At 43.2% G+C, this 26,661-nt stretch overlaps 2 protein-coding genes across 6 annotated transcripts in view; one reads left to right on the forward strand and one right to left on the reverse strand.

Moving 5' to 3' along the window:
- Positions 1–10,042: 10,042 nt before the first annotated feature.
- Positions 10,043–25,792, reverse strand: Mdh1 (malate dehydrogenase 1). Its single transcript, XM_005070385.4, has 9 exons — positions 25,665–25,792; positions 20,399–20,497; positions 19,281–19,377; positions 17,627–17,802; positions 15,113–15,235; positions 12,616–12,792; positions 12,073–12,186; positions 11,333–11,422; positions 10,043–10,372 (listed from the first exon to the last, which is right to left on the reverse strand). Exons 1-9 carry the CDS (start codon positions 25,665–25,667, stop codon positions 10,247–10,249), a joined length of 1,005 nt encoding a protein of 334 aa, XP_005070442.2. The 5' UTR covers positions 25,668–25,792; the 3' UTR covers positions 10,043–10,246.
- Positions 25,793–26,082: 290 nt separating this feature from the next.
- LOC101824868 (WD repeat containing planar cell polarity effector) overlaps positions 26,083–26,661 on the forward strand; it is a 258,189-nt gene continuing 257,610 nt past the window's right edge. For 4 of the 5 annotated variants that reach the window (XR_002382790.2, XR_005871773.1, XM_013113608.3 and 1 more), the window contains exon 1: positions 26,083–26,350. The gene's annotated coding sequence lies outside the window, so the exon portion shown is untranslated. Of the gene's footprint in view, positions 26,351–26,411; positions 26,639–26,661 lie in introns of those variants that run through there. The other variant, XM_021227306.2, reaches the window with a different exon arrangement.

A 26,661-nucleotide genomic window follows, 5' to 3' on the forward strand; every position in this document is an offset into this window, starting at 1 on the left:
ATTATTTTTTCTCAAAAGAAACTTTCTCCAGAGAACCAGTAAGCTTCTTTATATGTCTCCCAGTTTGGTCCAGGCCTACTGGCCTTTTCTCCATACAGCAGGATGGAATCCACATCCCCAACCACGGATCATGGCTTGTTCCTTTTCCCCGTTGAGAGCAGGCAGTGTCCTGATACATATTGTGTAAGTCCAATGTTCACATCTGAGTCCTTTGTATAGTCTTCACTTCATAGCTTGTAATAATGAACATCAAAGGGAAACAGAGATTATTTTAGAATTGTATTGGTTTTGATATTGTCAGTAATGTTGACAATGAACAAATATGTGACATCTTTTCCAAGCTGTGCTTTGTTCTGAGAGACGGCATTTTACAAGAAGTTGTTGACTCCATTTTGAAGGTGAAGGACCAGTTGTACTCTAAGGTGGGCCTGCAAACTCCCCCTTCTATCTGGGCTCTCTCATGCAGCACAGACTGAGAAATCACCTTTTCCTGGGAGTGGAAAGGAACCACATTCTGAATGTATTGGGGTAAGCTGAGACAGTAGAGGCACATGACTGCATTAAAATCGTATCAGGAAACCAAGCCCAATAACTTAATCAGACACACCAGACCAAGGAGAGGGCGTGGCTCCCTCATTTGTATGCTCAACAGTGGTAGGCATCTAGTACCATGATGGCAATGGCTCCATACTGACCTGTCCTCTGATACCTGGTGTGTGTGGGGGAAGGGGAGATATCGGACAGAGAATTCCCAACTGACCCTGGTACTTCAGTCCAACTCCCCTGCTGTTGACTCAGCCTCCCCAGCTGTCCTCTGTTCATCCATCTGGACCTACACATGTTGTTCTTGCAGCAGACCAAGTCCCGACTTTCCTTCTGTTGTATTTTCCTTTCATTTATCTTCTGTTTTCCTTTGCTTTCCTTCTAAAAACACTTGAGGTGCTTGGTACTGAAACCCAGGTTTTCCTGTGTGCTAAGCAAGTGCTTATCCCTGAGCTATATACACAGACAAGTTTTCCCATTAATCACTCCGTTCAGAAATTGAGGAGTGCCTCTTTCTAATTCTTCAGGTTTGGTTAGCTAACCAGTTAACTCCCCAGGAGAGAGAGAGAGAGAGAGACAGAGAGACAGACAGAGATAGAGAGACAGAGACAGACAGACAGAGACAGAGAGAGAGGCAGAGAGACAGAGATAGAGAGACAGAGAGAGACAAGAGAGCTATTGCTATGTAAATGGGTCCTCACATCCATCATTTTCTTGAAAGAATTATGAATTTATTGTGATTGGTATATATTTGACTAGCCTCACACAGACACATCTATCTGTCGAACACGTTTATGTAGATTAAGTACTAACTTTATTCTGGGAACTTTCCAGCTCAAGTCTGAAATATGATCACCAAAGTAGCTGTAAGCCAGAATTAAAAGGTTTGGAGGACATTTAGTTAAATAGTGAAACATGGAGCTTACATTCAGGACTATAAAGCAAAAATGATGAGTATGAGTAGAAAATCGAAGTTGTGCAGAACCTGGTAGGTAGTTGTGTAAGCTGGTGGGCAGAAGGCTGTCTTTTATTTTAATTTTTTTTAACCCACCGTAAGGCTTACACTCAACACTCTTGTAAACAGACTGGCTAAGGAGAAAATCACACACATGTGTTTATATGAAGCTCTAAGTGACGCAGGAGTCTTGAAACTGAAGATCCCAAGGCACAGTTCCACTGTTTCACGCTTCTGAAGACTGGAGAGTGGGCATCTTACTCAACAGAATGTGTGACCTCGGTCATCAACCGAGGAGGGGACCCAGTACAGTCTATTCAGGTTCTTCTCAAGCATCATGCACAAACCCACACGTGTGGACAGGAACGTTCTGGAGGCATCTGCCAGGGAGAAGAGTGGCCTCGTTAGCTTTTATGGCTTAGTTTGGGGGAGAGGAGTTCTAGGTTCTGTAAGAGGAATTAAGATGTAATTTAGAAGTTAAAACTCTTGATTTTGTAAGAGGAAGAAAGTGGTGGTGACAGTGTTAGAGGCCAGGGACATCACATCTTAGCTCCTTCCAAGCTCCTTGTGCCCAAGGAAGCCCAAGTGCTGCCCTGTGAGGCATCAGACCCTGGGCCCAGTAAAGGAAAGGTCTCAGAAAGAAGCCACGCCTTACACTGAACCTTCGCAAGGCTGATTTAAGGATTAGAACTTCAGTGATTGTAGAGGGGCTGGGACGTTGTGACTCCTGTGTGTAAGCATTGCAGCTCGGATGGAAAAACATCCTGGCAGTTGGGAGCCAGGAAACACCACACAGTCACTGTAAGTGTAACAGCTTACAGGTCTGCTCTAGGAAAAGTTTTCCCAGTGTAACAAATCTACCCTGGTAGGGCAGGGTTTCCCCAGCCAAGTGTGACAGCTCTGCTCAGGTCCCTGTGGGTGTGACACTCTGCTCTGCTGGGGGAACATTTCCCCAGGGAAGGTGTTACAGTTCCGGTCCTCTCCGCTCTGCTCCAGCTCTGGTGAAAGTTGAGACTTCCCTGCTCCATCCTTGAAAGGAGGTGGTACTCCAAACCTTATTCAAGAGATTGATTGGGAGGGAGGGGCCCAGGAGAGTGGCTGCTGCCTCCAGGGTGCAAAAAGACAGACGGCTTTCAACTGAACAGGTACAGGGAAGCCTTCTTAGGGGCAGTTTTTCCAGGTGAAAATTTTCCAGGGTGCAAACTGGTCAGATTTCAATCCCTGAATTTTGACAAACTCAGAGATTAGCTGGGTTTTTATGCTCAGGGATTGGCTGGTTTCCCTGCTCAGGAACTGGTTGATTTTTTTTTTTTTCCGAGACAGGGTTTCTCTGTATTGGACCTGCTGTGTATACTAGGATGACCTGGAACTCACAGAGATCCACCTGCCTCTGCCTCCCTAGTGCTGGGATTAAAGGTGTGTGCCACCAACACCAGGCTTGGTTGATTTATTTTTGTGCTGAGTTGGTCAGGGGGCAGAGTTTGTTTCTTTGGCTCTGGTTTCAGAGCTAAAGTATATGTCTTTCACTGGCCATTTTTTATGTTTTTGCTCTGGTCTCAGGGCCAGAGTGTGTTTCTTTTGTCTGCCCTTTTACCGTATAGAGTCTAATTTATCTTAGGCTGTCGATAGCCTTTTTAATAGCCATTACAGGCCTAACTGCATCTGACCTAACATCAGATGAAACCTTTTAGAATGTATTAACTTAGGTGACCACTAGCTTCCAACACAAAGCTAGAATGTTATAACATCTGAGGTCTACAGCAAAGATTTCCTTACATCCCTGAAACCTGCCTACTTGGTGTTTCTGTGTTGCACCTGCTGTGCAGCCTGCATCCGAGAATGTAGCGAGGTGGTCGGGATAGATGACACAGAGACCGGTCGGTTGCTTTAAGAAAACTTTATGCTTCCCAAGTCAGCTTAGGAGGAGACCCCAAGAAAAAACGCTTCCCTTTTTAAGGACTTCTGCCATCCATCTACATACAATTCTTCCCAGACTTCTCACCCTCCTGGCTGGTGGTTTAATCTCTGGCCCCAGAATCGGGGAGAAACCGCAGGGAGCAGGAAGGAACATCTAGCCATAGGGGGGGATCAAAGTCATGGTGTTTCAGTGAGCAAGCCCTTATCTGAGCCCTATCAAGAGCTTTATAGCACTGAATTGTTTTCAGTAAACATTATCTCACAGCTGCCTGCTCCCAGGCCGGAAGGGGAAGTGGGTTTCTGTTCAAGGTCTGGTGTCCCCACATTTCTGATATATTTAAAGAGTTTATATTTATGACTTTTCTTTGTTCGGTTTCTATAAAAATTTCATGAAACTGTTGCCATACTGGAACATGGAATTTGGGGTAACCTAAATCTATGTTCCTTTGCCATGGTTACTCTTATTTGGCTCTAGAATAAATGTTCTCATTCCCTTTGAGATAAGAGCTGTGTCTTACATAAATAACCCCAACAGCACTGATTAGATCTGAGCATAAAATTATAGTTCATCTAGACCTCATTAGGATATGATTTCATGAGTGGGTATAGTCACTGTTTTGGCTTTCTTTCACTCTTAACAGATAATACTTGTGCTTCTTTCTGGGGACTATCCATGACTGCTAGAGATCCTTTGCTGGCCGCACAGAGTTGAGGTGGTAGGGAATTACATTCTCTATTTCCTGTCTAATAGTTGAGGGGTTTGGAAGGATGAGCACCTAGGCTCCTTGTTTCAGGACACAAGTTCCTAATTTATAGAGAATGGAACCATACTATATGGAAACCGTGTATATATATATATATTTTTGATGCAAGAGCAAAGAGTCTTTTATTGAAGTTATTTATTTAGCTAAATCCATTAGCTCGAGCCCTTCATCCATTCACCATGGCAGATGGCTGGAGAAAGATCCCGAGCAACCTCAGGGCAGGGATCTTAAAGGGCAGCATAAGGGGAGTATCTAGGGGTATGAAACAGTCTCAGGATTAGTGAGCTTCCATGTTTGGGCAACCTGCCTTGTGTTGATTGGTCAATTGGTTGTTATGGCCCATAGGCCCTCCCAGCGAGGTTGCTCTGTTCTGCATGTCACTGTTGTGCACTGTCCGTAAAGCATGTCCAGAGCCGTAAAGCACAGCCCTGCCGCTAACTTCTGATTGATTCCTTGCCACGAGGAGGGCATCTGACCTCCTAGTGGCCAGGGCAGGAGCTGCAAGGTCATGCAAGTACAAGGAAGCCTGTCATGGCTGCTAAAATGGGGGACTGGTCACTACATTCTCCCCTTCTCGAAGTACCCATGACAGGACTCAATCCTGAGTCCTGCCTGTTAGGGGCTCGAAGGGGTGTTAACAGGCCCTGTCATTAGCCTACAAATTTTTCTGAGGGAGTGTCATTTGTATCTGTTGTCATATTATCCCCTATGTAAGGGAGTTTCCTTTTGACTTAGCATCTCAACCAGTGAAAGGGGGTGATGTATTCTTTTACACGCTACTTCCTGCTAACTTGGGACGCAGTTAGGGACCCAAGACGGCTGAAATGCTAGTCAAAAGCAAAAAGGGAATTTAGGCAATGGGGTATCCATCAGAAGCAGCTGATTGGCAGACTGTTGAAGAGACACATCAGTGTCCACATCGGCTGGACTGGTTCACGTCCACAGCAAGTCCAAGGCTCACAGTCTTTAGGAGCAGGCTGTGGTCAGCAACTGGTGTTCAGTTGCATCTGTCAGAAGCAGAAACTTGTTTAAGACATGTTTAAACTGGGAACAGAAGTTAAAACTTATGTACTTAATTGGAACTCTTTAGACCCATAGTTTCAGTGACCAGATAGGGTGGGAGTCCCAAGTCCAGGGGAGAAAATCCCATCCTCAGGAATATACAGGTGGGATAACATAGGCTGTACTTATCTGGAGTCCTTTTGACCTGTGAGAAGTGAATCCAAGCTGTATGACTTTTGATCCTCTGAAGCCTACGTAAATTTTATTATACATAAGGACATAAAGGTTATAGACACAATAGTATTATCAATCTGTACTGAAATCCATATTGCATTGTAGCAAAAACTACAGATTTGGGCTAAAAGCATACAGGGAGCCAGGTACAGATTGGACAGAAGTGTCTTTGGCCTGATGGAAAGCTCTTTTAGTTTATATTTATTTGACAACCAAAATAAACCTAAAAACCTTGAGCTTGTGACTGAACAGTAGGTAGTCATTGCTCAATCAGCTTATCAGAACTTTATTGAATGTTAAGTAAGCTCTGAACATTTATATCTTTAAAACCTTTATGCTCTTACATCTTTAGATCTTTATAGAAGGGCTATACTTAGACCTTTTTTTTTTTACATAAATAAAATGATACCAAGCTGACTATAGTCTTGTGGATTTGGCTACCTGATGTTGTCAAGCTGACAACCATTAATACTTTCAGAGATCTGAGAAGGAAAAATTTTATACAGTTTCTGAATCTATTAAAAAGTGACAGGTACCAGTCCATATACAGCCATACCCAAGTCTCCTCCATTAGTGTTGGAGGCACAAGTATTAGGAACAGCATCAATCTTCGCCAGGCCTGTAAGGTGAGTTTTCTTTCTCTCTGTGGAAGAGGGACATGGAAAAGACTGACCTTGTTTTGTCTAGGAAAGGGGGGTGCAATCAGTTTTCCAGTGTCCAGCAGCTTTGTCCACAGTCTGGGCCAGGTCCTGGCAGGCAGCAGGTGTCACCTTTGAGCATCTTGCTCACTGGTCAGTTCACTGGTCAGCGTCGACACAATCCAGGTGCAGGAACTGGGTGCCTTGTAATCTTCTTTGGAGACTTTAGGTCTGTCTGATATTATAAATTTTAACATTTTAAATGCCATGTTCTGCAGGTCTCTGAAGCATTAGAGGTTTGTCTGCCTTAAGCTTAACTGTTGAAAACATAAACTTTATTAACTTGTATTTTTTTAACATCTTACTTAAGTTAGCAGTTTTTATAAAACTAGAACTTTATACTGTCAGGTTTAGCTTAAAAAAAACAATTATTTTAAATTGAAGCTCCTTAAGTACAAGCATTAACAATGAAAACATTTTAAAAGTATAAATATCTTATAACCTTATAAATTTAAAACATTTTAAAAACTGCTTTTAAAAAGAATCCCTTAATGTCAATTCTAATTGAAAATTAAAATATCTTATATGTCTTTAAAAACATCATCTGGGTGATTGTTAAATTACAATGCTTAGCATTCCTGTGTATAGAAACATTAATATTAATATTTTAAATCTTAATTAAAAAACTTGTTTATATGATGGTACTTTATAATTTTTCTGTGGTCACCTTTAGTCAAGATGGTGGTTCAGGTATCTCTTTTAACTGCAGCAAAATGGCTGCCAGCAAGTCATGTGGCCAGCTTGCCATGTGACTGACTGCAAAATGGTGGTGTCCTGCACCATTTTTGTTTTAGCTCTATGCTTGTAACAAAACTTAGATTATGTCAGAAAACACAGGCAGAACTTTTTTTTTTATAAACAAGCATATATAACTTTTTCTTGAGAAATAAACAGAACTTTTTAAACAACAGAATTAACAATATGATTAAAATTTTTAACTTATATTGAAAGACCCCTATCCAGGACCCCCTAGGAAAAGAAAAACAAGGCCAGGCCTAATGAAAAAACCCAGACCAGGTGCCTCGCTTAGCTGGCAGGATGTCAAACAGGATCTGTGGTCACCAGAGCAGTCATGGGACCCGGATAATGATTGCTGAAGCGTGCTGGGGTCTTTCATGAGGTAATACCAGGAAACTTAGTCCATGGGAACTACCCCTGCCCCCAAGATGAGCCAATGAAATGCCTGTTGCTATGCTGATACTTATGTAACCATTAAAACTCTATAAATATTGTGCTCCCTGCAAGCCCAGTATGCTCTGCACCCGTGTTGCAGTAGCATCCGCAGGCGCCTGTGTACTCAATAAATCACCTCTTGCATTTGCATCCAGTGGTCTGGCCCCGGTTCTTGGGCAGAGGGTTCAGTTCAGTGCCTGGTGCTTTGATGCTGAGGTCTTTCAATATTATTAATTTTTAAAATTTAGCATTTGTAGACATGAAAAACTACAATGAACAGTTTACATTTCCCCTTTCCTCCCTGTTCCATTTCTGCAGAAAGACTGGATCTGGCCAAATGGCTTACCTGTCCCAGCCCTGTGTGCTTGGACAGGGAGCTCTGGCGGAGGGGGAAAGCTGGCAGATGGCTCCTTTGCCAGCATGCCATGTGCGTGGGCCAGAGAGAGAGAGATAGAGAGAGACAGATTCCTATCCTCACATCCTGCACACCTCACGGTAGGCAGGTGAGGACAGAGAGCATAAATAATCTTTTTAGGTTCACTTTCCTTTATGTTTATGAATGTGTTGCCTGTCTGCATGTATGTGTATCACATACATTATTAGAGCCCTTGGAACTGGGGTTACGAACAGTTGTGAACCACTATGTGGGTACTGTGAATTGAACCCAGGCCCTCTGCAAGAGCAACAAGTACTCTTAACTGTGGAGCCACTTCTCTAGGGCCTAAATAATCTTTGTTGAGATCAGGCTATGCCCTACTGTAAGTCACTCCGTATTGTTTCAAGTGGTTATTTTCCAGGCTGTGCATTGCCGTGGCAGACTCCATTTCACAAGTGCTTTTGACACCATTCTGAGGATGACGGATAACTCTGCAATTGGGTGGACACATGAACAGCACCATCTATCCAGAACTGAGCACACACACAGCAGACTGATGAATGGTATTCTTGGGAGGAAAGGGGACCAGCCATTATAGGGGTGGATGGAGGCTTTAGAAGCACACGGGTATATTAGAACTGTGTCAGGGACTCCATGCTCAGAAACTTATCAAGCAGACCAGACCAATGGAATGGAGTAACCCTCACCTGAACCACAAAAGACATGAGCACCTGTAGCACTGCAATGGCGATGGCTCGCACGGGCCTGTCACCTGACCACCTGCAGTTAGTCCCGGAGGCTTCAGCCTAGCTCCACACCTGCTGCTGGAAGACTGGTGTCCTGCTTGCTTATGTGGGCTGTCCATGTGCTGCTCCCTTCCCTCTTCTGGACCCCCTCCTGCTTTTGCCTCTGCAGCTGCACTGAGCTTTGCTTTCACACCAGTGGTGGCCTCCTGTGGCCATTCACTGCCATCGTAGCCTTTCTCAAGCTCCCTTTGTTCATTGTCTTCACGCTGGCCTCTCAGACCGCTTGGAAAGTCTCTGAAATGTCTTGACTTTATTTAAAGCTATTCTGCAAATTCTCTTTACAATATAGACATTTGCAGGGTGTGAGGTGTAATGTGGGGTCTAAGAACGCTAAGTGGTTTGTTCCTGAAAAGAGAGGACACACATGACTCCCCTTGGCAGTGAGGTGGACTAGGAGACAGGGCTTTTCCACCTTCAGCTGGGAGAGCAATCGAAACGGTATGTCACAAACAGGGTACTGTGGCCTTAAAGGGAGAGGCTTCCCTGTAAATCTGGGAAGCCGCTTCTTCCAGTGTCTGCTGTCAATTTTCTGGGCCAGGGGTAGTTCTATAGTGTGTGATTTAATGTGGGGTGGCACACACGACAAAGAGCGTGGGGAGCATGGGTTAAGAGCTGCTAGCCACAGCACAGACAGCTGTCTCAACTCTGCACCATGCGGAGAGGGTTGGGGGTAGGGGTAGAATGGTCTCATTTCTTGAGATTTCAAGGTCTCATTTCCTGGAGTGATCACTGTCTTAAAGGGGTAAGCTGTAACCTAACCTAGCTATTAAGATAAAACAAAAAACTCATGCTCTCCTTGGCTGGAGGTGGGTGGATCCACAATAGCTGGGGTATTTGGGCAAACTGCTATCAATGAAACTGTCGTGCCTTGTCAATTTACTGTTATCCAACAGATTTGACACTGAGGAAAGACCAAGAGTCCATCTGTTTCTGACACAGTGCACTTCCCAGGCCTTTACTGGCAATAAGCACAAAGAGGAAAACACAATACATAATGTTTTCATGGACAACAGACTGCCTCAAACCCAGTTTTTTAGTAGTCTGTTTCCAATAATTTTAGACCACAAACATAACATTGTGGTATTTATTGGCCATGAAATAGTAATAATTCTGCATTCTGCCATATAAGAATATAACATAGCATATTACCTGCAATCTTCTTATGGCTAATTTTAAAATCAAATTATCAGCAACACATGAACCAACCTTTAAAGATTAAAAAATAAAGAACTCATTTAAGTAATGAGACCTCTCTGAAATAGGTCTATGGGGCTTTCCTCATCTATGTAATGCCTTACTGACGCTATTTAATGTTACTTTATACATTTTTCCATCCTTTTACTGATTTAAAAAAAATTAGCTGAGTAGTGATTGTGGATGCCTTTAATCCCAACTCTTGGGAGGCAGAGGCAGGTGGATCTCTGTGAGTTTGAGACCAGCCTGGTTTAAAAGAGCTAGTTCCAGGACAGCCTCCAAAGCTACACAGAGAAAAACCAAAAAAGTACAATTATAGTCGGTTGGGGCAGACTGGTTTTCTGAGGATACCAAATGTTAGCTAGAAGAGGCTGAGACACTTCCACTTGGATATACTTTTATTTAGATCAACACTAACGGCATGATAGACTTTCACAAATCTCTACCACGATGCACAGAATATTTAAAATATGCTGCTGTTCACAATTTGAGTATAGCATTATTACTGTTTGGGACTAGGCTCAAAGACGACATTTGGATTCCTCAGCTTTGGGATATTTACTGACATCAACATGATTGTCTAGTCATGCAGAGGAGAGAAATTCAAAAGCAGTTTCTTTTTCTTCTGCCAGTTCCTTTGCAGTAAGGTCCATTTTCTCACGTGAGAAGTCATTAATAGGGAGGCCTTCGACAAACTTCCAGGACTTATTCTGTTAGAGAACAATTGCAAGAGGTTTAGTTACAGTGAGTCACCTTTCAGCAAGGGGCAGCCTAGCTTGAAATGATATCTCAAAGCCCAACTGTTTTAAAGGCTAACTCTAAAGAGCTAGTCAAAAACCAGAGTCCACTTTATAAAATCACATTGGGGATGAGACCGAGCCAGAGGCTCCTAAGTACCAGGCAAGAGCTCTTCCAGAACACATGGCATAGAACCCAAGTCATAAGTATTAATGAACTATAAGCACTTTAGTGTGTGTGGGGGGCAAATGTACCCATATGAATGAGTTTTCATGACATGAGCACTGCCACGTCAAGGACCGCAATGCCCCCAACCCACTGGAATGGCAAGACCTTCCTCTGGTTCCAGCACCAATATTGACAGCGTATGCAAAAAGTATCAGCCACCTGGAACACAGCTTCTTCCTCCTCCTGCTCCCCTACAGGGACCTCCTACCTTAGCAATCTACCTTCTGTTCAGCTGTATATAATTAAGGCTCTGAGTTCCTGGAATACTGCTGGTGTGACTTCAGCAGGGTGCCTGACCCTGACAATCCCAGCTTTCTTAACATGTCTGTGATTTCTTCATTTCCTCAGGTCAAACCCAAAGCCATGAATATCACAACACTTGGGTTTCAGTCTCATTGAGTTTGAAAAGAAACCCACAGAAAGTTATAATGAATTACACCATGATTATAATAAAGAACAATGTTCTAGTACTCTGAGTTTATGAGAAAAAAGATTCTGTTTATGGGTACAATACAGAGTTACTATAATAACAGAGTGTCTAGCAGCAAGAGTTGAATCTCACTTCCAGATTAATTTTAGTATTTAACTATGACTTGGCAGTAGAAAGGAATACCTACTTTAGGGATATATATATGAATTGTGTGTGTGTGTGTATGTGTGTGTGCACGCGCACACTCGTGCATTTCTCTTTCATGTCACCCCACCTTGATCACGACAGGGAACGAGTAGAGAAGGTCATCAGGAACACCATATGAGTTGCCATCAGAGATAACACCCATTGACACGAACTCTCCCTGAAAAAGATTTACACTATCATGGCTCACAGGGATTGGTTTATACAGCCAACTAACTAACTATAATGAAATCAGGTAACTTCCTTGACTGCCTGCATAACTACTGTTGGAGGAACCACAGCAAGGCTGGCTCATACACATCACCTTATGCACTCTTCCAGAACAGGGGCAAAGTAGGTCATAGTTTCATCACTCTTATTTTCTTGTTTTAAGATTAACCAAACATTTTTTATTTTACATGTATGTGTGTATCTGTGCATGCACATGTGTGTGCAGGTTCTTTGGAGCTGGAGTTACAGGTGGTCGTGAGCTGCCTGACATGAGTTCTGGGAAGGAACTTGGGTCCTCTACAAGCAAAGCAAGTAGTCCTAACTTCTGAGCTATCTCTCCAGCCCCAAATGCCATCCTTACTTTATAGCCGAGGATCCTGTGGCCCAATCCACACCACATATAATTGCCTTTAACTCCTAACAACCTTTGTGATAAACGTCATGTAATAGTTGACAATACAGCTTAGAAAGGTTAAGTAAGTAACATTCCCAGGCTCTTGGGCTATCTAGGAAATGAATTCTACTGGCATAACTACTTTTTACATTCTAGTACCAAGAGACAAAACTGGAAGAATGGTCTGTACAAACGAGAACCCTCACCTCTGGGGTTCCAAACCAGATGTCTCTGATGTGGTCAGAGATTGCTTTTGCTGCAGACATTGCACTGGACAGCTTCCGAGCCTTGATGACAGCAGCACCACGCTGTTGCACAGTCTGGGTGAGGGCACAGAAAGACAGTGTTAGCTGAGCATGACAGCAAAATTCTTATCAGTTCCACATTTACAGTGTTAATCTTACTATCCTAATTCAGTTATAAGCACTAGCCTTTTTTGGGAAAAAAAAAAGGTAGACATTTCTATAGAATATGTGACAAACTAAACACAGAGAATAGATCTTGGTATAAACAAAACTAGATTGCTCAGTTTTTCTGACTTGGACAATAATCTTGTCTGTTATATAAAGGTCATATTAGACGATGATAACTGTCTTTTTGCATGACCCAAAAGAACACATAGTCTGCAGAGAAGCTGTGACACACCAGCTGTCCTTGAGGGTCACTCTCGGCCCCTGGCCAGACACTCAGCTCAGCAGTGTGGTTTGTCTGCCCCTGACTGACTGCTCAGGGGGCTCAGTTCTTCTTACCGTGATGAACTCTCCCTTGAGCCAGTTGTCATCTTTTATGGCTTCATACACGCCAACTTCCTTTCCTTGCAGTTTCACCTTAGCGTGGTTGACGTCTGGGTACTGAGTTGATGAGTGGTTTCCCCAGATGATGACATTCTTCACATCATCAGCAGTCACACCGAGTTTAAGCGCAATCTAGTTCAATTTAAAACAAACACACCAGTCAGATAATTGATTTTTACTGAAAATTGTGACTTGTTTGACAGAGGCCCCTAAGTAAAGAAAAAAAGCTTGTGAAACTTTAGGCAAATACAAACTACATGGATTTGAAAAAAGGCAAATTTTATTGCTCAGCTATATCCTAAAACACTTAATGATGCCAACTATCATAAGCTCTTTTGAAGCATTACAGTGTAGAATATCTAAGAGTAGGGAGCACCCTGTAATTTGTGATTAGATTATCAGCATAGTAAGTTTAAAAACACTGATCAACAGGCCATCAGATCCTTAACACATAGATATGAGCTTTGTTCTGTTATGCACACATGGGGGGCCGCCTTATCAATTGGTGTCAGACACTTTTGGTATACTTATCCTATTTTGGTGAAATGTTTGTTACATATGATATAGAAATTAATTTTCAATTAACTTTAATTAGAGATACTGGTGTAAGAAGGTGAGCACCAAATATTACCAAATTGTCCCTATGTTATAGATTTGAGGACTAAAATAAGGAGGCTTCAGATGGAACATAAGACAGAATGGTCATTCTGATAAACTCATCAAAAGTGGGAAGTAGTCTGAGCTGAGATGCATTTAAGACACAGAACACAATGAATACAGTTTAGTATACTTTAAATACACTCACAGCATCTGCACTATCCTGTAGCTAAACAAAACTTTTTATAACAAAATACTAATACATTTATGAATATTTGCACTAATATTTAAACTTTGGGTAAAAACCCTGAGTGTACTAAGAACTTAAGAGCTCTTCCCCCCTTGAATATCAGCTTTAACTGCTCAGAAACAATGAGGTTAACTGCCTGCAGGCTTCTGCTCTCTGCAGGCCCGTAGGCCCCTGACTTCCTTTGTTCACATGCCTTTGGTCTCTTACTCCTCTGATCTCCAGAGTTAACAGTCCTTTGGGCAGCAAAGGACAGATGTTCTGTGGCTAGCAGATGTTGCTTTTGAATGTCAGTCATGTCAGAACCAGTGAAATTAACACACAAAGGATAACATTTCTTGCTTCCTTAGGCAAACTTTCAAGTCTGTCATACAGATCTGTTGACTAATTCTCTAACCCTGTGATTTTTCTTCTCCTTAACAGCAGTGCCCTGTCAAATCATCTTGTGTATAAATACATATCATGGATGTATACATCTAGTGTACATACATGTCATGGATGTATACATCTAGGGCAGGATTTCACACACACAGGAGAGTTCACACATGACAAATCAGTCAGTAGTTAACTAAAACTTTGAAGTTTTGAACAAATCATGGAGGACTTGTCACAATTCATGAATTGTTAGATTTAATTACTTCCTATTTGGAATAACAATGTCTCTAAGAGGAAGAAAATGCTTCTTCAGAAGCTTTTGATGGCTCTCATTGTGCCAGACTGAAACCACCTAGCCAAGGGCTGGCTTGTGAGTAACAGACTGTGCCAAATGTGATGTACCATGAAAACTTCACTCTTGGTTCATTCATGACTTTTGGCCCAATAAGAGAAACCGTTTATGTACTGGGAGAAAGTGCCATTCTGTGACACTTGGGGAAGCAGAACTGTTCAACTTCTGCTTCTACTAAAGCAGTTCATGGAGAAGGCTTGTCAGTGTCATTTCACCCAGTTCTCTGTAGGAACTAAGTAAATAAGTAAGGTCAGCCCAAATCTACAAGTGCAGCAAATTTCTCTTCCCTTGTAACTGTCCTTCAAGTCAAATTGTCCTCCATCTGGATCCTATCCTTTCCCAGCCACCACACTGTCTACAGCCCAAAGCAACTCACTGAATATTTAATAACTGCCTAAGTTAACTGGGAAGTTGAAGAAGATATTTATGGTATGAGCCTCTGAACTTTAGGCTATATAGCTCCTAGTAATAAAAACAAAAATAGCAACAAATCTTTACTGTGTTTATCATGATAAGGACTAGTAAAATGAGTTTAGTTTACTTAATACCACTGTACAGAACACATGCAAGGGTTTCATTTATATCTAGGTAAATCTAGCTCTGTGACTTTGGTACACACACACACACACACACCCCAGTTATAATTGATACACACACATATATAAAATTGGTTCACAATTGGTTACTTGAAAATAAAACTAAGGAGGAAGGGCAGTCTCTGGTCTTCGGAGAATAAATTCAGAGATTCCCCAACTTTTAACTTAAATGAAGGAATAGTTTCCTACTCAACAAAAACAACAAACACAGGAACCAAAATTTAATTATTTAAAAAAAAAAAAGAAAAAGGTTTCAAAGCCCAAGTTTTAAGTCATTTTTCTTACCTGAGATTTTGCTCGGTTGTGGTCCAATCGAGTCAGGCAACTGAAGTTCTCCTTGGGGATCGATGGGGCTGCCTTGGAGGCGGTCAGGCAGTTTGTGTTGGCTGGGTTCCCCACAACAATGACCTAGGTGGGAGGAGGCACACAGAAACACAGACCCCACACCTGTCTTAGAACCGGACCATACCTGTCTAACAGGCACCTATGTATCAGATTTTAATGACACACGTTAGTTTGCAGCTGGCAATATCCATAATCCAAGGGGACATATCTCTATGTTTTACTATGGAGACAGATCATTCATCTATTTCCCATAAAAAGCAAGAAATCTAAAGCTTCATCTCATTGTTTGAATCTTCAAAAAAAAAAACCATATATACATACATACATACACACACACACACATATATATATATATATATACACACACACACACACACACACTTTTTTTTTTTTTGAGACAAGGTTTCTCTGTGTAGCCCTGACTGTCTTGGAACTCTCTCTCTCTGTAGACAGGCTGGCTTTGAACTCACAGAGATCCACCTGCCTCTGCCTCCTGAGTGCTGGGTCTAAAGGTGTGCACCTGCCTGGCCATAAAAATTATTTTAAAGTTTGTTTTTAGGAAATCAAATTTTCTTTGTGAATTAAGTTTTTTTTGAAATTTCAAAAATTTAAATTAGAAACAAGCTTGCTTCATATGTCAATCCCAGCTCCCTCCCCTCCCACCAACCCCCCCACCCAATCCCCAGGGAGGTTGAGGCCCTTCACAGGGGATCTCCAAAGTCTGTCATATCATCTGGGGCAGGGCCTAGGCCCTCCCTCATGTGTCCCGGCTGAGAGAGCATCCCTCCATGTGGAATGGGCTCCTAAAGTCCATTCGTATGCCAGAGATAAATGAGGCCCCATAGATTGCCGAGGCCTCCTCACTGACACCCAAATTTAGGGGGTCTGGATCAGTCCCATGCTGGCCTCTCAGCCATCAGTCTGGGGTCCATGAGCTCCCTGCTGCTCAGGTCAGCTGTTTCTGTGGGTTTTATCAGCCTGGTCTTGACCCCTTTGCTTATCACTCCTCCCTCTCTGCAGCTGGTTTCCAGGAATTCAGCTCAGTGTTTAGCAGTGGGTGTCTGTTTCTGCTTCCATCAGCCACTGAATGAAGGCTCTAGGATGGCACACAAGGTAGTCACCAATCTCACTGTTGGGGAAGGATATTTAAGGTAGCCTCTCCACTATTGCTTAGATTGCCAGTTGATATCATCCTTGTAGATCTAGTGTCAGCTCTCTCCTCAAACCTATGACTCCCTCTATTGTATTCTTTTACAAATGTTGGTACCTTTGTATTAGGGGTGAAATTAAGTGTTTCTTAAATTGGTATAATCCTAAGAATTACCTAGGCTATTTGCTAAAATACAGACTGTCTTCACACTTCCTCTAAATCTAATGAATCAAACTTACACAAACATCTTTTGTTTGGCCCCTGTGAGCACCGACTCCAACTATTCCAGTGTGTGAATATTTCCCACAACCAAGACTTTTTTTTTGCAGAGGTGAAATTACCATGTAAATAGAAACACAAATCCCAAGCAGGCAGGTTTTGCCAGTCTGAATACCTCTATACTCTTACCAGGAGACCTATGTGTTCCTAACAGTTTTTATTTCTTGTTAATGGTTACCGAGAAAAGATAACTATTTAAAATGAAATCTCCCAAAAGCAAAAATGTAGACAAATATGATGTATTATAAATAGATCACTGGTAAAGAGTGGTTTTGGAGCTGGGTGGTGGTGGCACACTCCTTTAATCCCAGCACTTGGGAGGCACAGGAAGGTGGATCTCTATGAGCTGAATACTAGCCTGGTCTACAAAGTGAGTTCCAGGACAGCCAGGACTGTTTCACAGAGGAACCATCGTGAAAAACAAACAAACAAATAAACAAAAAACTCAAAAGAGTGGTTTTGGAAAATTAAGACAAATTTAGAATAAATATAGATACCTACAGAGATAGAAGATGGAGTCATGCCAACTCAGTTTAAGAGACAAACTAACAATTCTATCTGGAAAATAGGAACACTTAGAAGCTGCATTTCCTGTGATTGAGAACAAAGGCATTCAGCAGCCATCTTTCAAAGCACACAGCTGTATCTAACGTTTTCAGTGAGCTCCCTCAGCCCAGGCACAAGGGAACAGTCTTTTCAGCGACCTTTGCATAGACTGCAGACAGACACAAGTGACTCTTCTGGCACTTAAACACCAAAAGCCCAAGTTTGAAATGCAAGTAAGAAAAACTGCCCTGAGGATCTCTGTGAGTTCAAGGCCAGTCTGGTATACAGAGTAAGTTCTAGGACAGCTAGGACTGTTTCACAGAGAAACCATGTCTGGAAAAACAACAACAACAACACAACACAACACAACACAACACAACCAACCAACCAACCAACCAACCAACCAACCACAACAAAAAACAAAACAAAACAAAAAAGGAAAGAAAGAAAAGCGCTGAGTAAAGCATGCTGTTAGTCACCTTCACTGATTTCTTGGCGTATTTGTCCAAGGCTGTGCCCTGGGCTTTGAAGATTTTGACGTTTGCCTTCAGTAGGTCCTTCCTCTCCATGCCTTCCCTTCTTGGCATGGAGCCCACAAGGACAGCCACGTCCAGGTCTTTGAAGGCAACCTCTTCTTTGTCAGTTGCAATGATGTCTGTGGACACGGCGAAACACAGAGAACTACTTAAATCCCCAATTTCCCTTCTCATACTGAATCTACTTATTCTTTTATAAACTGTGGTAAATGTTTATTTTTATAGTTCACATTGATATAGTTTTCAGAGGCCTGAAAACAAAAATATAATACATTCATTTAGCTACTGTAAGAACAGAGGAGAAAGTCAGCAATTATTTTGTATTTCTTACATCTATAATTACCTCAATTAAAATAGCTCTAAAGCTTTTATCACTTACATAATTATGTAGGATGCAGAGACTTTGGAAACAGCATTTGTTTTTTCATTTAGCACCACAGATAATACAAAAGAGAAACCAATTCACCTAGCCTTCAGACTATAATCACTTCAAGGTTTACGATACCAATTACAAATTGTAATGTTTAATGGGGCATATTGTCCCAGGAATAATGCTAAGGATTGTATTCTATTAAATGTAATCTTCACATTTCACAGATGAAGAACTAAGGCATGAGGAAATTAGTGCCACCATGATAAGATAGGGAGGTCAGTCAGGGTTCAACTAGAAAGCCATATTGTAAACTTGTTTTTTTGATCAAGGATCATGTAATGCTGCTTTCCGTTGAGTGTATTAAAAAGGCCATGGCCAAGAGTCAGCATTTCTACATATAAAGTTTCAGGCCAATACACATGTCAGTCAGTTTGCTGAGTTCCCAAATGGAGGAACATGAGAAGAATCTAGGGTACCCATCTTCCTCTTGTAGCCACACATCCTTTGTCAAGCCTTTCCTTCCCTGGCGCACTTATAGCAGCCTGAGGAAACACTAGTCCATTAGAGACAGCAGAAGAAATCAGCAGAAAAGAGCACGTAACTGGAAAATGCCAGAGGAAGCTGACTTGGAGAGGACTGCGGATAAGGAAAATGAGCCAGCAGAAAAAGCCTGGCACAATCAGGAATTCCTTTAGAGCCACACAACCAAATGATCGGGACAGGAGAAGTCTTCTAGGAAATGCCTGACTAGACACAGATTCATGTTTTCCTTCAAGGTACACAGTACTAAGGACACTTTACCTGTCTCAACCCAGTGCTTGGCAGATGAAAGGGGACATATACGAGGGACTAACTAATGCCTAGAGTGCACACAGTTCTGGAGAACATCCTTTGGAATGGAAATTTTTCTGTTACAGGATGCTGCTATCACTTCTAAATAGACTTCAAATAACAGCACGATGCAAACAACCTGGAGGGATAATCCTTGAGCATAGTATATCTAATTATCTGTAGATATAGGAGAAAACAAGGTCTTGACTTACCACTGATTGCTTCTTGCTTTTGCACTTTATTTATTCTTGGTATTCATGTTAGAAAGCAGTGTAGTTCAAAAACTACTTTTCTAATTTCTAATTTGACAATCTTTAATAAGGATCTAAAGAATTCACCTTTGGTAAGATACAAAGTGCCAAATAATCTGTTTTCTCTGACTCCTCTACTCACCTTTCAGAAGGGGAAGGGCACAATCTTGCAGTTCCATCAGGACACCGTCCAGAACACCCATCATGGGGGTGATATCCAGCAGTACAAGAATGATAGGCTGCCAAAGACGAGGACAGCAGTGAGTGAGGGTGTAGGGCATGGCACCAAAGATGAGGACAGCAGTGAGGGCGTGGGGCATGGCACCAAAGACGAGGACAGCAGTGAGGGCGTGGGGCATGGCACCAAAGACGAGAACAGCAGTGAGTGAGGGCGTGGGGCATGGCACCAAAGACGAGGACAGCAGTGAGGGCGTGGGGCATGGCTCCAAAGACGAGAACAGCAGTGAGTGAGGGCGTGGGGCATGGCACCAAAGACGAGGACAGCAGTGAGGGCGTGGGGCATGGCACCAAAGACGAGGACAGCAGTGAGTGAGGGTGTAGGGCATGGCTCCAAAGACGAGGACAGCAGTGAGTGAGGGCGTGGGGCATGGCACCAAAGACGAGGACAGCAGTGAGGGTGTGGGGCATGGCATTCACTCTCACACAAAGTCCTACCCCAGTTGTTTGTGTATATTTAGCATCCAATAATTAGTCACAATTATGGAAGGGAGATGCCATAGCTTGCTTTTATTAGCAGTTATAGCTATGATTTCATTTTAGATAGCTAACTATAGCTACAATATCTGACAGGAAGGGAAAATTCAGCTATTTCTAGTTCAGGAGAAAGAATACTTTAGAAAAGGATTTTAGTGTATAGAAATCAGACTTGCTAGAATTGGGTTGCCTGTTTCCGGTGAGGCACATTTCTCATCTGATTATTTGGGTTCAAAACAGCATTACTGCAAAGAAAGGACAGATTCAACAACTTTCTCAAAGGTCTCCCCCTCGCCCAGTCACTCTCATCAGTGACACTATTACCTGCTGTTTGCACTAAGCTGAGCAAACATATCAGGTTTTAGAACTCTGATTTCAAGTTATTTTCAGTGCCTGCAGGGTAGCCTATAAACATCTTACTAGCTTCTACCTACAACAAAGGGCTTATTACAGTTATTGGGACTGCCTATTCATTCACCATTCGCAATTAGATACAGAGCCTGATTAAGAACATTCTTTTGCTACAATGCCTAGACATGCCCCTACCTGGTCTTTACCAAACACAGATCCATTTCCAATACTGTACAACAGTGAGTATGCAATTTGACCAGCAGCTCCAGTCACAAGGACTCTGATTGGTTCCGGCTGTAATGAAAAAGACACAATCACAGCTGATCAAAAACGTAGGTTTAATAAGGCAATGCACGAGCTCTAAAATCGAGCATGTGACCTTTAGGTTTCTTCCCGACTAGCTTAGAAGCTAACTTACAGGCTTGTTTTCAGTAAAGGCAGCATGTATGAAATGAACCAAGCAATTTACCAAGTGTGCCATTTGCCAGCATACTTATGAAGTGTTCTTTTAACTTTTACTAAACAAGAGCAAAAAGCGGAAAACTGGATTTCCTTATGTAATTGTATCCATCTTTGGGGGAATGTTATATCTACATTATGAGGTGATTATAAGCCCTGGCAGGTCAGAGGAGCCTCACAGAGCTTCAGTGTGCAAATTCCGATTCCACCTCACCAGAACCCTGCACACTAGGAAAAGGCTGATTAAAACTCTCCCTTTAAACCAAAAAGGTTTAATAAAACAGTACTGCTTTGACTTAACTACCCAAAGAGCAAAAACAAACCTGCACTATTTTAGAGGCAGGGTCTCCCCATGTAGATCAGGCTGGTCTTAAACTCACACAGATCCACCTATTTCTACCTCACACTCCCAGTGCTGACATTAAAGGTGTACACTACTATGCCCAACGTTAAGCCTTTATTTTAACAATTACATATATTTAAAGTATATTGGGTGGTGTATATGTGACACAGCATGCTACAACTTGTGGGGGCTGGATTTTTTTCCTTCCATTATGTGGGTCCTGGGGATTGAACTCAGGTTGTCACAACAAGCGCTCTTTACCCACCAAGCCATCTTGCTGGTCCAAGCCTTTAAATTTTTTTTAAAGGAAATAATTATTATATGGAATATAATAAATTTTAGCATTAAATATTGCACTGAAATCACAACAGTGATAGCTGACAATCTGATTCCAAGGGAAAATTACGCTTTAAGAGAAGGAAGAGAAACCATAGAAAAAGTGCAATAGTTACATAATAGAAAAAAAAAGCAGCTCCACAGGCTAAGACTTTGAATAAAATAAGACACATAGACTAAAATAACAACTGTATTCAAAATGAGGGCTGAGTAATGGAAAAAGTTTAAATTAAGCTCAGTGAATTTATAGAATAGAATTAAGATACAATGATCCCTTCCCTGACAGTGCTGAGAACTGAATTTGTACTCCGTGTCACCCTGGTCTCTCCTTGCATGAAGAAATGACCCAACAAAGTGACTGGGCATAGAAACATTAGGTTTGGTCTTTTTTTTAGAACAGCATCTTCTAGGCGAGTCATCTGTCTGAGGGGGAAAGATGGATGGCCTGCAACCAACAGCACTCAGGGACTTGGTCCCCACCGATGTCCAAAAAGAAAATTCAGGAAATAAGTATTAATTGTTACAAGAAATAAATTTGATCATAGTAGATTTTACTTGTATTTCTTCCTCAAAAACATGCTCAGGATAGGATAGGAGTAGAAAAATATAATCAAAGATAAAACCTCAGAAAGCTATGGAGAAAAATTCTCCTTGATCCCTGGGTCTGTCCCCTATTTTTTCACATCTCTAGACGAAGTAAATCTAATATCTACATAAGCTAATTTTAATGAAAACATGTATCTATATTAATATGTACTTAATAAAACATGTATTTATGTTCAAAATAATAGTATACATTATTCTATATGGTTACTTTCTGCTATACACATCTCTACCATACTTGCATTCTCAATTGCCATTACTGGGTACCATTACTGTAACAGACCTGTATATATATTTCACCTTGTCATTTTTCCTTTTGAAGTTGAGAAATGAGAAGGGAGAAGCTGTTTCCCTCTTTTGGGGGCTTTACAATCTGAATTCGATTCACTGTTACACCTCAAGAGATCAGATAAAAACAGGTGCACAGCTACAACCCCGGTACTTGCTTAAGAAATAGTTGGGTCATGTAAATATTGCTACCATAAAGACTGACATGTACACAATTGGAAGCAAATTGAATATACTTTGAAAAAGTGAAGATAGGGGCTGGAGAGATGGCTCAGTGGCTAAGAGCACTGACTGATCTTCCAGAGGTCCTGAGTTCAATTCCCAGCAACCACATGGTGGCTCACAACCATCTGTAATGAGATCTGGTGCTTTCCTCTGGCCTGCAGGGATACATGCAGACAGAACATTATATATATAATAAATCTTTTTAAAAAAAGTGGAGATATATGCTGGGCATTGGTGGCGCATGCCTTTAATCCCAGCACTTGGGAGGCAGAGTCAGGCGGATTTCTGTGAGTTTGAGACTAGCCTGGTCTACAAGAGTGAGTTCCAGGACAGGCTCCAAAGCCACAGAGAAACCCTGTCTTGAAAAACAAAACAAAAAGAGTGAAGATATTTTATTCATGTATACATGTATTGAGAAGGCTGGAAACTGAGGGGACTTATGTCAGCTGTGATAAGCAAAACTATGTCACAATTTTTAAATCTGTTGTTATATTTACTTGAGGGTGTGGGTATGGGAACACCATGGACATTTCTTCTGAGAGTCCTACAGTTTGCAGTTACGTATTTACATGTCTGTCACTTAGCTAGACTGTGATGTTCTCCTGAGAGCAGTTTGCCTTTGATTAAAATCTGCACTCTTCTTACAGGTTTTAACATATATTTACTGAATGAATAATGTAAGGGTAAAGCTAAATGGAAGAGACAAATCAGAAACAAAACCACACTGGTATCTAGGCATGGTGGCACATGCCTGCAATCCTAGGGCTGGGAGGTGAGCATGAAGGTCAGGAGTTCTAAAGTGAGGCAGCATGGGCCTCAGAACCAAACCATAAAAGATCATTTCCTGCCCCCTCCCCCATTTGGCTTTAACAGTGTAAATCAAGCAGGGATAAGAAATGAGGGGAGCTGGTGGCGCGCACCAGGGAGGAGGCCAGCCTACTCTACCGAGAGTTCTAGAGTAGCCAAGGCTACACAGAGAAACCCTGTCTTGGGGAGAAAAGAAAGAAAAAGAAATGAGGGAGAAAGTGCCAATCACATCTATAAAGTTTAAACTTCCAGAAAGTCTAGCTGATGGTTAGAACAGAGTAATGCAGTCATTTATCAAAACAGTGTTCCCAGTAATCACAGTCTGTAGTGAAGAGGAGGTGGCCAACTAATCAACAGCTGACTCTACTGCAGCGGTTCCACTGCGTCTGGGCATTCCACACCACCTTAGTATCTGATGATCAAACAGGCAAAGGAAACGCCAGTTTGACTCCTATTGCTCTCCCGAGACATTGTTGGAAAGCAGGAGGGTAGGAGAGTCCCCACTGACTTCCCACAATGCAACAGTGCCAATGCAGGTTACTATTCTCTGCTCAGATATCTGGGCATTCTGCCAAAATCCAAAAAGGAACGACTTCTCTTTTGGCAGGGCATTATCGACCTTCTTGAGGATACAGGCTGTCTTAAAAATGTACTATATAGTTGAAAAGCTTGAATTTTCGTTTTCCCTGTTATTCCACAGAATTGCACTCCTCTTTTTACTTTATAGTTTACATGCATTACTGTAGTACAGAAGAGAAGTCATGTCATTGAGAGTCCTCCAAGTATTCTTAGGTCAAAGAGTTCCTTTAAAAAATGCTTCTGATTGACTTACAAAAAAGACAGCTCTTTTCTTTGTGAGACAGGATGGGTCTCTCTATGCAGCCTTGACTGGCTAGAACTTGGTATATGTAAGGTAGGTTGGTTTTGAAACCATAGAGCTCCCTGTGTTTCTGCCTTCCAAGCTAAGGAATGCGCCACCAGCCTGAGTGGAACAACAGCTTTTTTCTAAATCAGTAATTTGTTCACATAGTCTTCCCAAGAAATTCTGCAATGCTAAGGAGTCCTGGCATTACAGAAGAAGATCTGAACCTTGTGACCCTGCGACATGAAAGAACTCTTCTACCTGGACTATCACATGTCATCATTGGTGACCTCCACCTACTGTATAAGGGAACGCAACACTATAATTAGGGGCCCTGGATCAACATGACCTTGGGAAATCAATGACCTTGCTAGGCTGTTGTAAGATTAGATGAAATGATCCCCAAATTCCCTTTAAACTTCAGAATTCCAATATTCTGAACCATAAGGAATAAAGCTCCCTGATATTACAATTATGGGTTTGTGTCTTCACCGGTAACTTCAGCTACTGACCTTACAGGGTGACTTGCTAAATGCACAATGCTGTCAAGGTAAAAATGGGAAGAGTAAGAGCCCCAGGTGCAAATTCTGTGACCTTGAGAGACTCACATTCTGGCTGAGATGATTTTTTAAAAAGGTTTTTCCACTTAGATCTAAAATTTTAAAGTCTAACGTTCTTTGACAACTACCCCCGTTTTATAACTAAAATCATTAGAGCAGAAACCGCTGAAGCCGTAATTTAAATAACTGCTCATGTGCCAATATACCTAGACAACAATGACCGAGAATGAGTATTTGTCCCCTTGGGGTCTCTTATAGAGGTAGAGGGAGTTTTTGTCCTTGCTTTGAAACACGTCTTTTCAGGCTCTGCGAAATTTCCAATTCATCCAAATTATTTTCTTCCACCGCCCGCCTCCCCCCCCCGCCCCCGATCTCGAGATTAAAGGAGAAAAACTGTATTTTTTGAAAATTCTAGAGCACGGCAGCAATTTCTAGTCGGGTGGTAAATGTCACCTTCACACAGCACGCAGGTTACTCCTACGTCAGAGTCCCCTCACCCCCCTTCAGCTGGGAGATCCAGCGATGGTTGCCTGGCATCTCCCGGGAGGCGTTCTGCAACCCAAGGCAGAGCAGCGGAGACCCGCTGCGACGCTGACGAGTCCTGGCCTTACAAACGCAGGTCAAGAATAGGCTTTCGGTAACGTTTTTTACCCTCTCTCTGAAATTAGGTATGGCGGAAACACGTCTCCTGCAAACCGGGGTCACAAACCCGGAGCGCCACCTGACTCCTCTTCCAAGAGCTCAAGGGGCAGCGCAGAGGTCAGGACCCAACTCGCTCCCTCCCGTCCAATCTCACCCCCGTCAAGCCCTTTAATGCCCCTCGGCCTCTCCCGGGGCGACGACGTCTCCCGAGTCCTCTCAGCAGCCCCCGGATGGAAGCGAACTCTTTTGCGATGGCCGGGTCGCTGCGACAGCCCGCGGGGACAAGCCGGGCTGGGCGAGCCGCCGCGCGCAGGACCCCGGGGCCCGCACACTCACCATCGTGGACACCTGCGAGGACGGCGCTGACCCTGCAAAGCCTGTCTGCGGGAGTCAGGTCACCTCTACCGCGGCACCCACTCTGCGGCGAGCGCTGTGCTCGCCGGGGAAGGCGGAGGGGGAGGTGGGCGGCAATGCCCCGCGCTTTCTGGGAAGTGTAGTTTCTCCGGCGGGGCTCTGGCGCCCACCTCCGTGCAATTCCTGACCGGGAGAAACTACAGTTCCCGAAAGCCCCTTCTTTTCGTACGTTTCGCGGACTGCAAAGTAGTCCCTGCGCGCGAGACTCCGGGATTGGAGGATGCCGGGGAGCGGAGGGGTTTGTGCTGAGGTCGGAACGCCTGACTGACTGACGGCGCTCGGCCATTGGCGGGAGGGGAGGCGTTGCCTCGGGGAGGAGAAAGGACCGCTGAGCGACAGCTCCCGCCGCTCCCACGCTTCCCTCCCCCAGACTGCAATCTCCCACAAGGCGAGACCAGGGAGACTGGGACCTTACGCTGCGTAAAGCCCGTTCGACCCGGAAACAAACCTTTAAAACCCCACCTCCCCTCCTCTCTCAGGGGTGGGAGGAATCGACGCGTGCGGAAGAACTCGCCGCTTCGCCGTTGCTAGGCGACCAGCAAGGCGAGCGCACCGGGGCTCTCCCGGGACCGAGACCCGGCGGAGCTGCGTCCCCACGCCCGAGGCAGGTGAGCTCGGCCCCGGGGTGCGGCGCTTCCGCATGCTGCCTGCGTCCGACCCAGCGGGCCGGTGTGGGCGACCTCCCTCCCGGTTCCTTGCTGGCGTCGGGGCCCTGCGCTTCGAGCCAGCGCGACTTTTCCAGAGTCGGGAAGATCTGTCTGTCCGTGGAGTGAGCTCCTTCCTTGTGGGAGCTTGTCGTGCAAGGGGGTCTCGCTTTTCTCCTCCTTCCGCAAACTTTTGACACCTTTGGACACCTCGTTCTCTCTTTGGGAACCGGTTTGCTTCAAAGCATCTTGGTAGGAGTTATGATGCCGAACTC

The sequence above is a fragment of the Mesocricetus auratus genome, unplaced genomic scaffold (assembly GCF_017639785.1).
Source record: "Mesocricetus auratus isolate SY011 unplaced genomic scaffold, BCM_Maur_2.0 Super-Scaffold_100029, whole genome shotgun sequence".
NCBI lineage: Eukaryota > Metazoa > Chordata > Mammalia > Rodentia > Cricetidae > Mesocricetus > Mesocricetus auratus.

Bases quoted from the DNA above. Each gene is read 5' to 3' on its own strand.
- Mdh1 (XM_005070385.4), bottom strand. The intron at 19,378-20,398 runs GTAGGGGCATGT...CGTCTTTGGCAG, and splicing joins CTGTGTTTGGTAAAGACCAG to CCTATCATTCTTGTACTGCT. The intron at 17,803-19,280 runs GTGAGTAGAGGA...CCGTGTCCACAG, and splicing joins TGCCCTTCCCCTTCTGAAAG to ACATCATTGCAACTGACAAA.